At 43.3% G+C, this 13,762-nt stretch overlaps 1 protein-coding gene across 3 annotated transcripts in view; it reads right to left on the reverse strand.

Moving 5' to 3' along the window:
* The window catches only part of CUNH1orf105 (chromosome unknown C1orf105 homolog), a 41,602-nt gene that overhangs the window by 13,219 nt on the left and 14,621 nt on the right, over positions 1-13,762 (reverse strand). For all 3 annotated transcript variants that reach the window (XM_028759242.1, XM_028759259.1, XM_028759251.1), the window contains exons 3-4: positions 10,660-10,744; positions 3,020-3,103 (exon numbers count right to left, since the gene is read on the reverse strand). In XM_028759242.1, coding sequence (XP_028615075.1) covers positions 3,020-3,103; positions 10,660-10,744 — 169 coding nt within the window. The remainder of the gene's footprint in view (positions 1-3,019; positions 3,104-10,659; positions 10,745-13,762) is intronic.

Here is a 13,762-nt window from a genome sequence, read left to right on the forward strand (position 1 = left end):
TTATATATTCTAGACATTAGCCCTCTGTAAAAGAGTAGTTCATAACCTGCCCCTTCTATGGCTGTCTTTTCACTTTGCTCTTTTGTTGTTTGGTCTTTAGCTTGTTACATAATCTCATGCATTTATATTTTTGTTTTCTGTTCTTTGAGTGTCTTATTCTCTCCTCCAAATCACAGCCTATATAAATATCTTAAGTATGTTTCCTGTTTCTTTCTAGTAGGTTATTGATCTGTTTTCTGTTTTTGGAAGGTAAGAAGAGCTAGGTTTTTCTCTTTTTTCTGTGGGTACGAGTTTCTTGAGGACTGTTCATAAAGAGACTGTCTTTTCCCCCAGTGCATAGTTTTGGCTTCTTTGTTGAGAATCCAATGGCTGTAAAGTTGAGGGGTACCCTGTGCTGGTTTGCTTGTCTAGGGGTCTGCTTTTATGCCAATACCTTGCTATTCTGACTACTATACCTTGTAGTGTATTTTGAAGTAAGACAGTTCTGGTGTTTTGCTCAATATAACTTTGGCTATTCAGTTATTTAAGTTTCCATATGAATTTTACATTTTTTTCTAGTTTTGTTTAGAACGCTATTAGCAGTTTGGTAGAGATTGTATTGCATGTGGAGTTTGCTCTGGGTAAACAGATATTTTAATAGTTATAATTCTTACAATTCATGAACTCTTTAATTTCTTTAAACAGAATTTTGTAATCTTCATTGGAGATATCTTTCTTTTTTGTATTTATTGTAAATAGAATATTTTTGATTTTTTCAACAATTGTGTTATATTATTGTTAACAAAATATTGCTGATTTTGTATGCTAATTTTGTATCCTGAACATTTCCTGACTATATTAGTCCAAACAGTATCTTGATGATCTTTAATTTCATATATATATAGGTATAGGTATAGATATACATGCATATTTGATAGCAGCATATCTGAAATGTATATATATTCCTGTCACTGCAAGTAGCAATAATTTGGCTTCCTTCATTTTTATTTCTGTCTTTTTTATCTTTTTCTTGCCTAGTTGGTTTGGCTAAAATGTCTAGTAATGCATTAGAAGCATCACACAAAGTGTACACAAAGTTGTTCTCTTCATTACATCATTGTCATGTGGGGGCGGTATTGTATTATGGTCTCCATTTCTGCTGTGAATTTTATTGCTTCTTTCAGTAACTTGGAGGTTGGTTTTTCTCATCCCCTTGAGACACTACATAGAGGGTTGCTTAGTTGTAATCAGTTACCCTCCTCATCTAAAAATAGAGATGCTTATTTGGTGTAAACTTTTCTTATGTATTGCTTCCGTTATTCATTCATATTCTCTCTCTCTCTCTCTCTCTCTCTCTCTCTCTCTCTCTCTGTGTGTGTGTGTATGTGTGTGACACACACACACACACACACACACACACACACACTTTCTTTCCATTATCAGTTGCTTAAATTTTTGGTAAATTTTCTTTTTATTTCTTCAATAGTCTTTTACTTGTTTAACAGTATGCTGGCATATTTCCATGCATTTATACAATTTCTGAAATTTCCCTTTTTTAAAGAGTTCATTGTATTATGGCCAGAAAAAATACATCCAATTATTTCAATAATCTATTGCTTGTTCAATAGTATGCTGACAAAGTCTCTTCCACTCATGGGGGTCTTTATATCTTCCCCGACTATCATTGAATAAGCTGCTAAGGAAGGATAGTGTCACGGCAAGTACAGTGGTTCACCAGTCCCTTCCCTTGAAGGATGTTGTGTAGTGTAAGGCTAGCATTTCAGACTTATTTTCTATCTTTCTGTAGTTTCTCAGTCAGTTTTGACAGCAGTAGGGAAGAGCACTATTGTGTGGGAAGACTGTCCTTGTAGCAGCAGTGAAGCCATGGCCTAAGTGTCTATTCCTGTCAGGCCTGAGCTAGGGCAAAGGTCAAGGAAGAGGCCTTGAGAAAGGATCTTCCCAAGTCCCAAGTGTGCCTGTTGGCTGTGGCCAGCTTATCCCCAAGGTCAGGGTATCCTGCATGTGATTCCAGAAATGGAGCCAGGAGTGATCACAGTCTAGACCACAGTCAATGTTCACAATGAACACTGTGGTCCCTGGTGTGTAGAAAACCAACAGACGGCAACACTGAGGGCGGCGTTTGCCAGAATGCACTCAGTTCACCTTCACTGATCACACAGCTCAGCCCTTCTCCTTATCTAATTGGTCCCTGAGCTTCCTCATTCATTAACCCTTCGTCCAGTCTCCTCAAGTCCAAGGAGATTCAGTGGATGTCAGACTTAAAGCTGTCCTTCATCTCCTGTACTTGACCGTTAGCTAAGTCACTCTTAACCCTTACTCTAACTCAGTACCACGCTACCCTAATCCTTAAGTTACCCATGTCTTCATTCTGACCTGTGATCTCCCCCAAAACAGGCCTCTTTTCTGTAGTGATTCTGACATGTGGCAGTGCTGTGTCCTTGTTCCTTCCAGATCTCCTGAGAGACTTCTTTTCCCACAACATTCCTCCTTACTAATATGTTCCATTACAAATTATAGTTATCCAGGGCAAGGGACACTCCTGGCTGGCTAAAACTACTATAGGTCCTCTCCCCAGCTTTTTTACTGAGGCTTAGACTGAATTATGACAAACTCCAAAGGAAGCAACTTGTTTCATAATTATAATAATGGAGAAGACTTGGTGTGTATGTGTGTGTTTTGTGGAGATGTCATGGTGACAGAAGAAGCCCCATAGCTCTTGGAATCTCTCTAAGTATGTAGCTAATAACAAGCCTCAATGCAGCTCCTCTCATCTTTTTACCTCTGGTCCACCAACCCTGGCTTGTTTTCCTTGAAATGAAGAAGGTTGCTTACATCATATCAACAGATGCTGCTTTCAGGACCACGGCCTCATTTGCAGGCTCTGTTAGAGTCTGTTTTGTAAAGGGCTCCATCACCATTTCTCTGTAGAGAGCTCCTGGGGAGGCAGAGAAGCTCTAAGCCTGGGAACGCACTCTGTGTCTGGGAACGCACATAGGCTTGTCTGTTGCCCTCTGCCTACCGTTTTCACTTTTTGACATCCTCGACATGTGGAACACAGCTGCTTGTTTCTGGGTGACAGGTTTTCGTGCTCGTTCTTTCTAGCCTATGGGGAAAGGGAACAGAGATGGATGAGGAGAGGGTAAGATACCCAGGGCATGGAAGAGGTTAAAAATAGGCAAGAGGGAATTTTTTTTTCACAAAAATAAAATGGATACTCTGATTTTAGCTCTCCAGGGTGGTTGCTGAATCTGGGATTTGCTGCCATTTATAGGTTCTGAAAGGGATTAAGCAGGAGGGGGCAATTATAGACAAAGGGATGGTCTCAGTACTGCTATATACAGTGATATACAAGAACGGCTAGCTCAGGGGACTGAGACTAAAATCCAGTATGATCTCTGTCATTTAGCTGTGCATACATGGTAGATGGGTTGTATTTCCCCATAGGTTTCCTCCATTTTCGAGTAAGTTTCACCAAATGGCCTGAGAACCTTTGACTCAATGAAGACTTTCCTCTAAGACTTTCAGGAGGTTCTTCCAGGTAATATCCTTTGTATCAATTACTTAGCTCTGTTCAACTTTGGCTCCCTAGCATCCGTGGTCCACCCAAACCTGGCCCTTCTGTACACCGTGCATTAAACCATAGCGAACTAGAGCTGGTATATGTCTTTTGAGCCCCCTCCTTTGGGGAAGAAGGGCTGTGCCAACAAAACAACAGCTAGTGGAAAAAGGATGAGGCTCCCTTCTGTCCACTGTAAGGACTGCTTTTTTTTTTTTTTTTACTTCATCTATACAAAATGGGAAAGAGACTCAGAGAATGTATACCTGGAACAGAAGGCTCTAATGTACATCTCTGGCAGAGGATTCCTTAGGAGGGAGATGAGAACTTGAATCTAAAATTATATTTGGAGATTCTATCTAACACCTTGTCATGTATACTGACATCAAAGTAATCTGATACACCCACAGAAAGTGTAGAACACAGGCAAGAAGAACACCACAGTGACAAACAGACAATGACTATCAACTTAGCTTTCTCCTTCCAGTTGACCCACGTATGCCCTGACTCATTCCTGTTGCCCTGGAAGGTATGGGAGACAGGAAAGGTTGAACATGTCTACCTGGCATGATTAGTGTGCACTGAAGGTGACCTTTGCCACATTGATCTGCAAGTAGTTTCATCCTCTGGGAGATACATGGTGTTTGGAGTTTGATGACTGAATACTGACAAAAGTTGAACTCTTCTGATAAATAGCTAAAATATACTTCATCTTTATAGGACACGACAAAAAAAATCAACTCAGTGTTATTGTTAAGGTTTGGCAAATGCAGACACGAGTGTGAATGAGTCTATTTGGTAACTTAACAACCAGCATTCACTATGTGGCCACCATATATGAGGTGGTGCCCTATGGGTCTATAAATAAGACAAAGCTCTCAGGAGGATATGAGACTAATACAAATTCATTCACTTGTCTATTCTTTAGGTACACTGAGGTAAATGAGACACAACTCCTCATGTCAAGCTGTTCACCATCCAGCAACCTGAAACTCAAGAGCATGACTTGTATTAGCTGGTTTCTCTGTTCTGTGACAAAATACTCAACAGAAACAAGGAGGGAAAGGTTTATCCTGGCTTATGGTTTCAGGGATTCAGTTTATCCTGGTGGGGGAGGCAGAGTCATTTGATCCATGGCAGCCAGAGCTGATACCAGCAGCATGTGGACCAGGAAGTAGAAGACTCATGCAGAAGCAGGGGTAGGTATAACTCTCAAAGTCCAGGCCCAAGTGCTTTTATTTCCAGCTGGGCCTGACCTTCTAAAGGCCCCACAGCTTTCCATTTGGTACCATAGCTGCAGATGACATGCTCAAAACACAAACTTCTGTGGGGTCATTTTGGATTCAGACTCTAACAGTGTTGAGGGTACTATAACTGCTAGGGACCTCCAGAGTTAAGGAGCATTGCTAAGTTCACTGGGAGTAACGAACAGAGGACAGGGTCTGAGAAGAGTAAAATGGAAAGAGATGTGTAGACAGGCTTTGTGTGTGTGTGTGTGTGTGTGTGTGTGTGTGTGTGTTAACAAGAGGATGGGAAGTGTCCCAGGTCCAGAAAATAGAATGCAATAACCTGGCAGAATAAGCAAGCAAACTCTCCTAGATATTGGAATATCTAGATTTTCTGGTGAAAGAAGGGCTTGTGTAAAAAGAGGGCTTTCTGTGTATATTCCTTAGGTTTGAGCTGAACCAACTCTTTGCCATGTCTTCTTAGGCTCTCTAGGGGTGGCCTACCCTCCACCCATTACCCATATTCTTGAGGGTCAAATATATTAGTGAAATCCCCAAGGTACAGTTACTAACAACTCTGGCAACACTTATATAGTCCAATAATGGCTACCATCCTTTGGCATAAAAAAGGATAAAAATATTCTTTAGATTCTTAATCTGTCCTTGCTAATTCATTATCCTCTAAGACACAGTTTTCCTTTCCCCATTGCTGTGATAAAATACACTGACTAAAGCAATTTCAGGGTTTTTTCTCTGGCTCACAGTTCCAAGGTACACAGTCTATTATAGTGGAGAAGTTAAGGTGACAGGAAATGAAGCAGTTGGTCACATGGCATTGCAGTCAAGAAGCAGTTCAAGGAATGCTTGCACACTAGTGCTTAGTTCAGGATCCCCTCCTTAGGAAATAGTGCCACTCACAATTGACAGATGTTTCCATCTTAATGAATACAGTGGACAAAGGCCAGTTTCCCAGTGAGCAAAACCTAGTCTTGGCCATACTGCAGCTTAGACTCAGAATCGGCCAGTCTTGTTTCCAAGAAGAGCTGCTCTATTCCCCTTTACTTGGAGCATAAGTAGGCTCAGAGTTACAGAAGGCTGCAATAGGCAGATCTAAAGTTAGTGTAAATCATTTTGGATTCCATGTTCAGTAGGGCTCCTTTCCTCTGATCCTTTCCCTTTCTGATCCTTCCTCCTTTCCCAGTCATGGAACCAAGGTCTATTCTGCCTGTACCATTCCCACTTTACCTACCCTCTTTCCCTATAGCCAGCATAGCAGCAGCAGCAGCAGCAGCAGCAGAGAAAACTGGCTAGGCTCATAGCTAAGCTCCTGGTGATACCATCTCACCATCTAGAGACACCGAAACGTTAATGTATCTCTTATTTCTCAAGCAGCTGTCTTCAAGATGGCAGATCCAAGTAGTAGTGACAGCAACCTGTTGAAGACCTAGCAGAGGTGTAACCAGATGTCAACCAGTCTCCAGATGTTGAGGGGGGTCCTCTTTATATTTCACAGCTGGAAGATCTTATTTTAGGACAGTATTTTCTGAGGTTTCTAAAAGCTGGTCCATGGCCCAAGATTTAGGCTTTTTAAAATGCTTAATAAAGAACCTGAAGTTTACTTCATTCTTCACACACACACACACACACACACACACACACACACACACACGTTTACATAGTGAAAACCAGATGGCAATTTTAAAAACAGACCACACAACTTTGAGTTGATTGTAACTGAGAATTTGCCTGTGCCCTTTCTGTCCTTTGCTATGTCTTTCCCTTTCCCTTGTTCTACTCCTGACTAAGCTGACAGAGATTTTCCTGGTTTCCTTTCTCAATTAACCCAGTGAGGAATCAGTGCCCCTGAAAGACTAAGAGGCTTGCCTGGTAATATACCCATTTAGCTTTACTGGGATGGGAATTTTCTTGTCTTATTTTGTTTTTATAAAAAGGTCAGAGACAGATAACCCCACCCCATCAGGGAAAAGGCAGATCCTTAAGAGTCCACTTGAGGACATAATTCACCCTTTAAAGACTGAAAGGGTAGTCAGGGGGCTATGTTCACTATTCCAGAAAATTCATAAAGCAATTATGTAGAATTAATAACATAGAGGCTCCGCCCATCTGAAAATATCAATGATTTCCATCAAAGAATAAGTGTGAATATGGTTTCAAAAGTCTTTCTACTATTAGCTAGGAAAACTGTTAAGCATACTCAAAAGAACCAGGCATCTACCATCCAGACTTATTAAACTTAAGTTCTGTGATCATAGTAATTTTAAAATAATCATACTCATCATTCTAAAATTATTTTTACAATTGTATATAGTTGATAAATATAAACAGAAAAAGGGCTCAGGAGCATATGAGGTAGTTTTATATGGTCATGACTTTCAAAATTTAGACTCTACAAGAAATAATTAGCTAAAGAGTTCTCAGTGGCGAGAAAATGGGATTCATCTTGTATTGTTTCCAAGCTGAACAATGTCTTCAGCCAAAGCGTCTTGTCACAGGACTGCTAAGGGCCAAATAAATAATGCTGTTATGTTTACTGTGACTTCATTAGATCCAGAAAGCCAAAGTCAGATTAGAAAGCGTGAGGAGCAGGTTTGGACAGGGATTGAGAGAGCCATAATCAGTGCATAGCCTGCGAGTCCTGACTGGTTTATACTCAGTCCCCCACAGGTTGCTAAAGGAGGTTTAGAGCCTCTAGGTGTAATTCCCCAGGCCACCCATGTTCTCCTTTTCCCTCTCTGTGGAATAAGTAACGTTCCTGGAACATTCATGAGGCCAATTTCTACTTAAGAGCATTGCTAGTGAGAAGTCTCTGCCCAGTACAGATTTGAGGAAATGTTTAGGCTTCGTTTCAATAGTTTTTCCTTCATCTCTGGGCCTCCAGCAGCCTCCTCCCCTGGTGGGTATCATTTTTAGACCTCTCCATACAGCCTACTCTCGTTGTCTGCCTTCCTCTCCCAGACCTGTGTCTTTCTTTGTCCTCTGTCTGCTCCAGGCACACTTGCTACCTGCAGCTGCTGCAAGGCCCCTCCAGGGCACGTGAGGAATGCTACTGTGGAAGGCGACAGTTCAGATTGTGCCCTTTGACTGCTGATGGTGGAGAGGAGCTAGCCAGGTGTCCTGACCTTTGCACCTATTGAGTGTCCAGTTGGCTGTAGGATGGTTAGCAATTTCTTGGCAAGTCCCTCGTTTAGGGATAAAGAAAGAGATAGAGTATCCACAAAACATTCCACTCCCTTGAGGTGTGACATAATTTCTTTCTGAAAGGAGCAGCTGCTGAGCCTGTTTACCTCACAGCATATATGTGGCAAGGACTCAAAGTTTGTAGCATACTGTGGAGGTCTGCTGTGACAGTTAAGGATCTGACTTGAGGCACAGCATGGTCCCTAACACACAGGCACACAGACACACAGACACACACACACACACACACACACAGACACACACACAGACATACAGACACATACACACAGACACACAAACATAGATACACAGACACACACACACACAGACACACAGACACATACACACACAGACACATACACACAGACACACACAGAGACATACACACAAAGACACACACAGATACACACACAGACACAGACACACACACAGACACATAGACACACGCACACAGACACATAGACACACACACACAGACACACACACACAAACACACAGATACACATAGACACATACACACAGACAACAGACACACACACACACACACACACACACACACACACACCCCAGTGGAGGAGCAGACCCTAGGAAGCGAAAAATGAGAGTACAGTTCTTGGATTTCTCCTTCTTGCTAAGAGCAGTGCTTCTGGCTGGGGTTTCTCTTAGGTCTACTCAGAGACCGCTCTTTCATGCCCACTATTGGTCAGGCCTCTGGAAGCTGTTGCTCCTAACTGCTATCTAGTGGCCAGGCTCAGGTACTGCAGTCACAAAAAGCTAGGTGCCTCAAGAGGAAGGCTTCTAAACAGTCTTTAGAAAAGCTGACTGAAGGAGCTGAAGGGGTTTGCGGCCCCATGAGGAGAGCAACAATACCAACCAACCAGAGCTCCCAGGGTCTAAACCACCAACCTGGGTGCACTTAGGGAAGGATCCATGGCTCCAGCTGTATATGTAGGGGAAGGATGGCCTTGTTGTGCATAGGTGGGAGAGAAGATCCTTGGTCCCATGAAGGCTGGATGCCCCAGTGTGGGGGAATTCGAGGGTGAGGAGGTGGGAGTGGATGGTTGGGTCGGGGCACATCCTCATAGAAGCAGGAGTATGGGGTATAGGAATAGGGGGGTTTCTGGGAGGGAGGGGGAATGAGGTAAGGGGATACCATCTGAAATATAAATAAAATATCTAATAAAAAAAAAAAGAAAAGCCTCTGCTGTAGATGACAGGATGCTTTGGTGTTTTAGTGTCTAGGCTGCCACAGTGCACTGAGACCCAGGGCACACCGTCGGCAGCAGGCATTTGGCACCAGATGATGGTTTGTCTAAATACTTTAGATACTCAATGACTGAAAGCTTCTTGCCTCTGTGGCCAGTTTTCCTTCTCCCAGTCACCTAGTATGCGTCATGGTAGCTTCCTAGTGAACTTGCTTCTTCAGGCTGTGAGGGAGACTAATGTGCTGACACTTAGCACAGCTTGGTCCCTGACGCCCCCCGTGCTGAAAGTGGTGTATCTGCTCACCATTCATGGCTTTATGGGCTCTGACCTTTGGACATTCTTCAAGCATTTCCTGAACTTTCAGGTGCCATGTCTTGACTGACATTCCTTCCTTTGCTCGAGTCTCTTTGCTCTTTCTCTAAACTGCCTCTGGATTATAGGGGTTACCTTCAAGCCAACCTGGTGCCACTTCTTCCTTTGCTTCTCACCCCTCCCCAACCTGTAATGAACTTCCCGTTCATCTCAAGTACTTTGCCCCAATCTCTGCTATGTCTGTGGTTATCACTGATCTTGTCCCATCCAGTTTGCTCCTGTTTTGTTTGTGTGGGCTGCAATTGAGTTACTCATTTCTGCCTTGTGTTAGAATAAATGGAAAGGGGGCATGAGGGTTCCTAATAACCGTTCCTTATAGTGACTGAGTGCTACGTGTTTGGCACTGGGCCAAGCGCCATGGGAACTCTCCTTCAGGTGCTGCCTTGCAACAGCTCCAGGAATCCCTACGTTTTACAAGTGAAAAATATCACGAACATCACTGGTGTATCCCTTTTTCCCCTCCCTCCACAAGTGCTAAAAGCTCAAGCACCGTAGCTTAGATGCCTAGGTGCCACGTAGTGCCTCCAGGGGCCACCAGCAACCAGTTGTATTGGATTTCTGTGAGCAGGGCTGGAAGAGTGGGATTTTTAAATGGAAGGTTCCATAGGAGTGGGGGATTTGCTTGTAGAAGACAAGTGATTCATGGGGTTGAGGAAGAAGCTGGTTTAATGTCTCTGGAAACAAGGACCCATCCAGCTACAAGCTGAGAAATTGTCTTTGAAGGGCTTTGACAGAAATTAATTAATTATTAATTAATTAATTATTATTTTCTTCCAAAATTAATTTCTGTTTTCTCCTTTTGCTATTTCTAACATTATTTAGTTTTAGTGATGATATACTGGGGCACTAAAATACTTCAGTCATGGTAAGGACAAGTCGAACCTGGTTTTATGTGTGGTGATACAAATTCATTTAATTGAACAAATAAATATTCACTGGACAATGATGATGTGCCAGACACAGACTCACGTTAAGGGGTTAGGAAATGACATCTCCATTCTCTATTAGGGACAAAGGAAAAAGATATAATGTCTACAAAACATCCCACTCTCTTGAAGCAAGAGAATTAACAGCTGGGGTCAACGAAAGCTTTCTGAGTACCTTCGATATGACATATGGATCTTCAAGCAAGTGTGGCAAATACATATCCTTCTTGTATGAAGTCAGAACAATGGAGGAGTGATACCTAGGCAATCAATGCAAAGGGAAGTTAGAACCACAGTCTTGGGCTGGGAGAGCCAGGCCCCCACTGTTCCAGGGAAGCCTGGGGCACTCCCACGGCCTCCTCTCTAGCTCTGCACAAGGCAGGCTTATTCGACACTCCCCTCATGCCACCTTGGCTTTTCTTTTCTTTCTTCCTTTCTTATTTTCTTTTTTTCAACTAACCAATGAAAGTCCTAGATGAGATACAAATAAGTCAGGGGAAAGGGCTGCTCCTGAAAGCAGAAGGGCACAGAATGAAATGCTCTCTGGGTTTCTTCTTCAAAGCTCCTGCAATGGATGCTTTAACGCTTACCAAGAACCCATCCTTTCATGCCTGGCTGGATTTCCTAGACTTTATGCCCCTGCACACTCAAGCAACTCACCTCTGTCCTCCCACACAGAACATCTTTCACTGGAACATTCTCCCCGGTTGTTGGGAAACATGAAGATGTAATAGGGGCAACACCAGTTGTCTCCACAGGATAACCCAGCCTCACACTAGAGATCATTTAATTAAAGAATGAGGGGCTGAGGCCTTGGTGTAGGGGCTGTGAGACACTGAGCATGTCCCTACCATCCAAGAGATGGAAACATTGAACGCTGATCTTCTGCCAAGAACACCTCTCCGCTTTAGTGAGAAGGGATTTCATTGTTCATTGTTCATGGGAAAGGAGTGTGGTGTTCGTGAAGGATTTATTGTTTCGTTTCTCTTGCCACTTCCCTGAGTCCTAGGAAGCTGGGGAGGTGGTCTGATGTAAATTCCTTCACAAGCTTCTCAGTTATGGGAATGGCCTACCTCAGATTTATTCTCCCAAAACTGACCATCCACAGGCGAGAAGGCTGGCTTAGTTCTGCTCCTGTGAAACCTCTCACTAACAGGTGTGGTTTCAGCACAGTTCGGCCAAGCTGGGAAAGTGCTTCTGGAAGCTTCATACAGGCACTTCCACGTTACTTCTGGGGGGCGGGATTTCTGTGTGTGTGTGTGTGTGTGTGTGTGTGTGTGTGTGTGTGTGTGGTCTCACCTCCATCCCCACAGCTGTGTTTCCAGAGCTTGTTTGAAGCTGGGATATTCTGAGACGTGTTCCTTTACCTTTTCAAGTCCATTCTATGAGATCTGCTTGCCCAAGGGTATGTAACACTTTGAGTGCATTGAACTATCCCCTAAGAGCTGAGGGAAGTTACTGCCAAACAAAGAGTCTGGGACCTAGAACTCTGGACAAATGCATTTTGTCCTTAAAAAAAGCTATACATGAATCATTCCCTTTCCCTTTTCCTTTCCTTTCTTTTTCCTTTTTCCTTTCCTTTCTTTTCCCAATAAGCTGTATTTCTATCCTGCCCTCTGAGAGCTTGAGGGTACTCCACAGGTACCATTCAGTCATCTCTCAACTTTTATGAGGTAAGTAAACTCATTTTTCCAGCCATACTCCAAGATTGCTCCCTCAGTCTTAGCGTTTGATTGGGAAGAATTTCACTTAGTACCTTAAGTAACTTCTCACCACTAGCCTAAATTTGGCCAGTGTGTGTGTGTGTGTGTGTGTGTGTGTGTGTGTGTGTTTGTTACTGCATCCCTTTACAGATGCTGCATATAGACCAGTCTCCCTGACAACCCTGATCTTGACTCTGAAAGAACAGGCACCATGACTGTCCAGTTGAGTACTAAGCTTGCCTCTCTCAAACTCCGCTCTGCTCTCTACTCCCTACCTTTCACCAAAGGCTTGGACAGAGAACAGGGGAGTTGGCGGCAAGATGACCATGCACTGGGATGCTTTGCCCCTGGGTTCAGAGGCATATCTATTAGGCAGAGAGAACTGAGGGATGGAGGTGGTTAGCTTATTAATGTCAGGCATTAGTAATTGAAAATTTCCCTGTTTCTAATTAGAAAACTGAGCAGATTTGGCCCCGGACTCAGACACCTGCGGCAACACTGACTCAGGCAGAGGAGTGTCACCTTTGGTCAGTTCTCCCACTGCTACCTCCATCTGACCAACCTTATCAATGTGGCTTCTGTCTGTCTGCCACCAGCATGTGAGCTTATGACTTAAGTCGAGTTTAAAAAAAGATGCTAAGTTATCATTACTCACGATGATTCTTGAGGTATTATCAACTCTTAATGGGTATATTACTTTGTTACTTCCTAAGCAAACCTTTGAGTTTATTGAACCTCTGGTTGCTCATGCCAGATAAACACACTCACGTACACACACACTCATACACTCACATACACACACATACACACACACATACATACATACATACATACACACACACACTCTCATACACATATATACACACACACAGCTGAACAACAGGCACTAAAATGTTTGCTTTGAAAATACACAAAACCATCTATCAGCCTTTTGAGAACTGTCTTAAAGTGCAGACAAAGCAGACGTGTTACCGAGGTATGGTATTATGGAGGTATGGTGTTACGGAGGGATGGTGTTATGGAGGGATGGTGTTATGGAGGGATGGTGTTACCGAGGTATGGTGTTATGGAGGTATGGTGTTACGGAGGGATGGTGTTATGGAGGGATGGTGTTATTGAGGGATGGTGTTATGGAGGGATGGTGTTATGGAGGGATGGTGTTATGGAGGGATGGTTCTATGGAGGGATGGTGTTATGGAGGGATGGTGTTATGGAGGGATAGTGTTATGGAGGGATGGTGTTACGGAGGGATGGTGTTACGGAGGGATGGTGTTACGGAGGGATGGTGTTATGGAGGGATGGTGTTATGGAGGGATGGTGTTGTGTTATGGAGGGATGGTGTTACGGAGGGATGGTGTTATGGAGGGATGGTGTTACAGAGGGATGGTGTTATGGAGGGATGGTGTTATGGAGGGATGGTGTTACGGAGGGATGGTGTTATGGAGGTATGGACGCCCCTAATGTAGTCATCTGCTCACAGACCTATGGATGCATGACAATAGGAAAAGAGATTCTTAGAGTATGCTCTCTCTACTAACCATTTCCAGACTATGGAACTGCTTCTGGACCTTCTTT

Source organism: Grammomys surdaster, unplaced genomic scaffold, assembly GCF_004785775.1.
Source record: "Grammomys surdaster isolate TR1022 unplaced genomic scaffold, NIH_TR_1.0 130, whole genome shotgun sequence".
NCBI lineage: Eukaryota > Metazoa > Chordata > Mammalia > Rodentia > Muridae > Grammomys > Grammomys surdaster.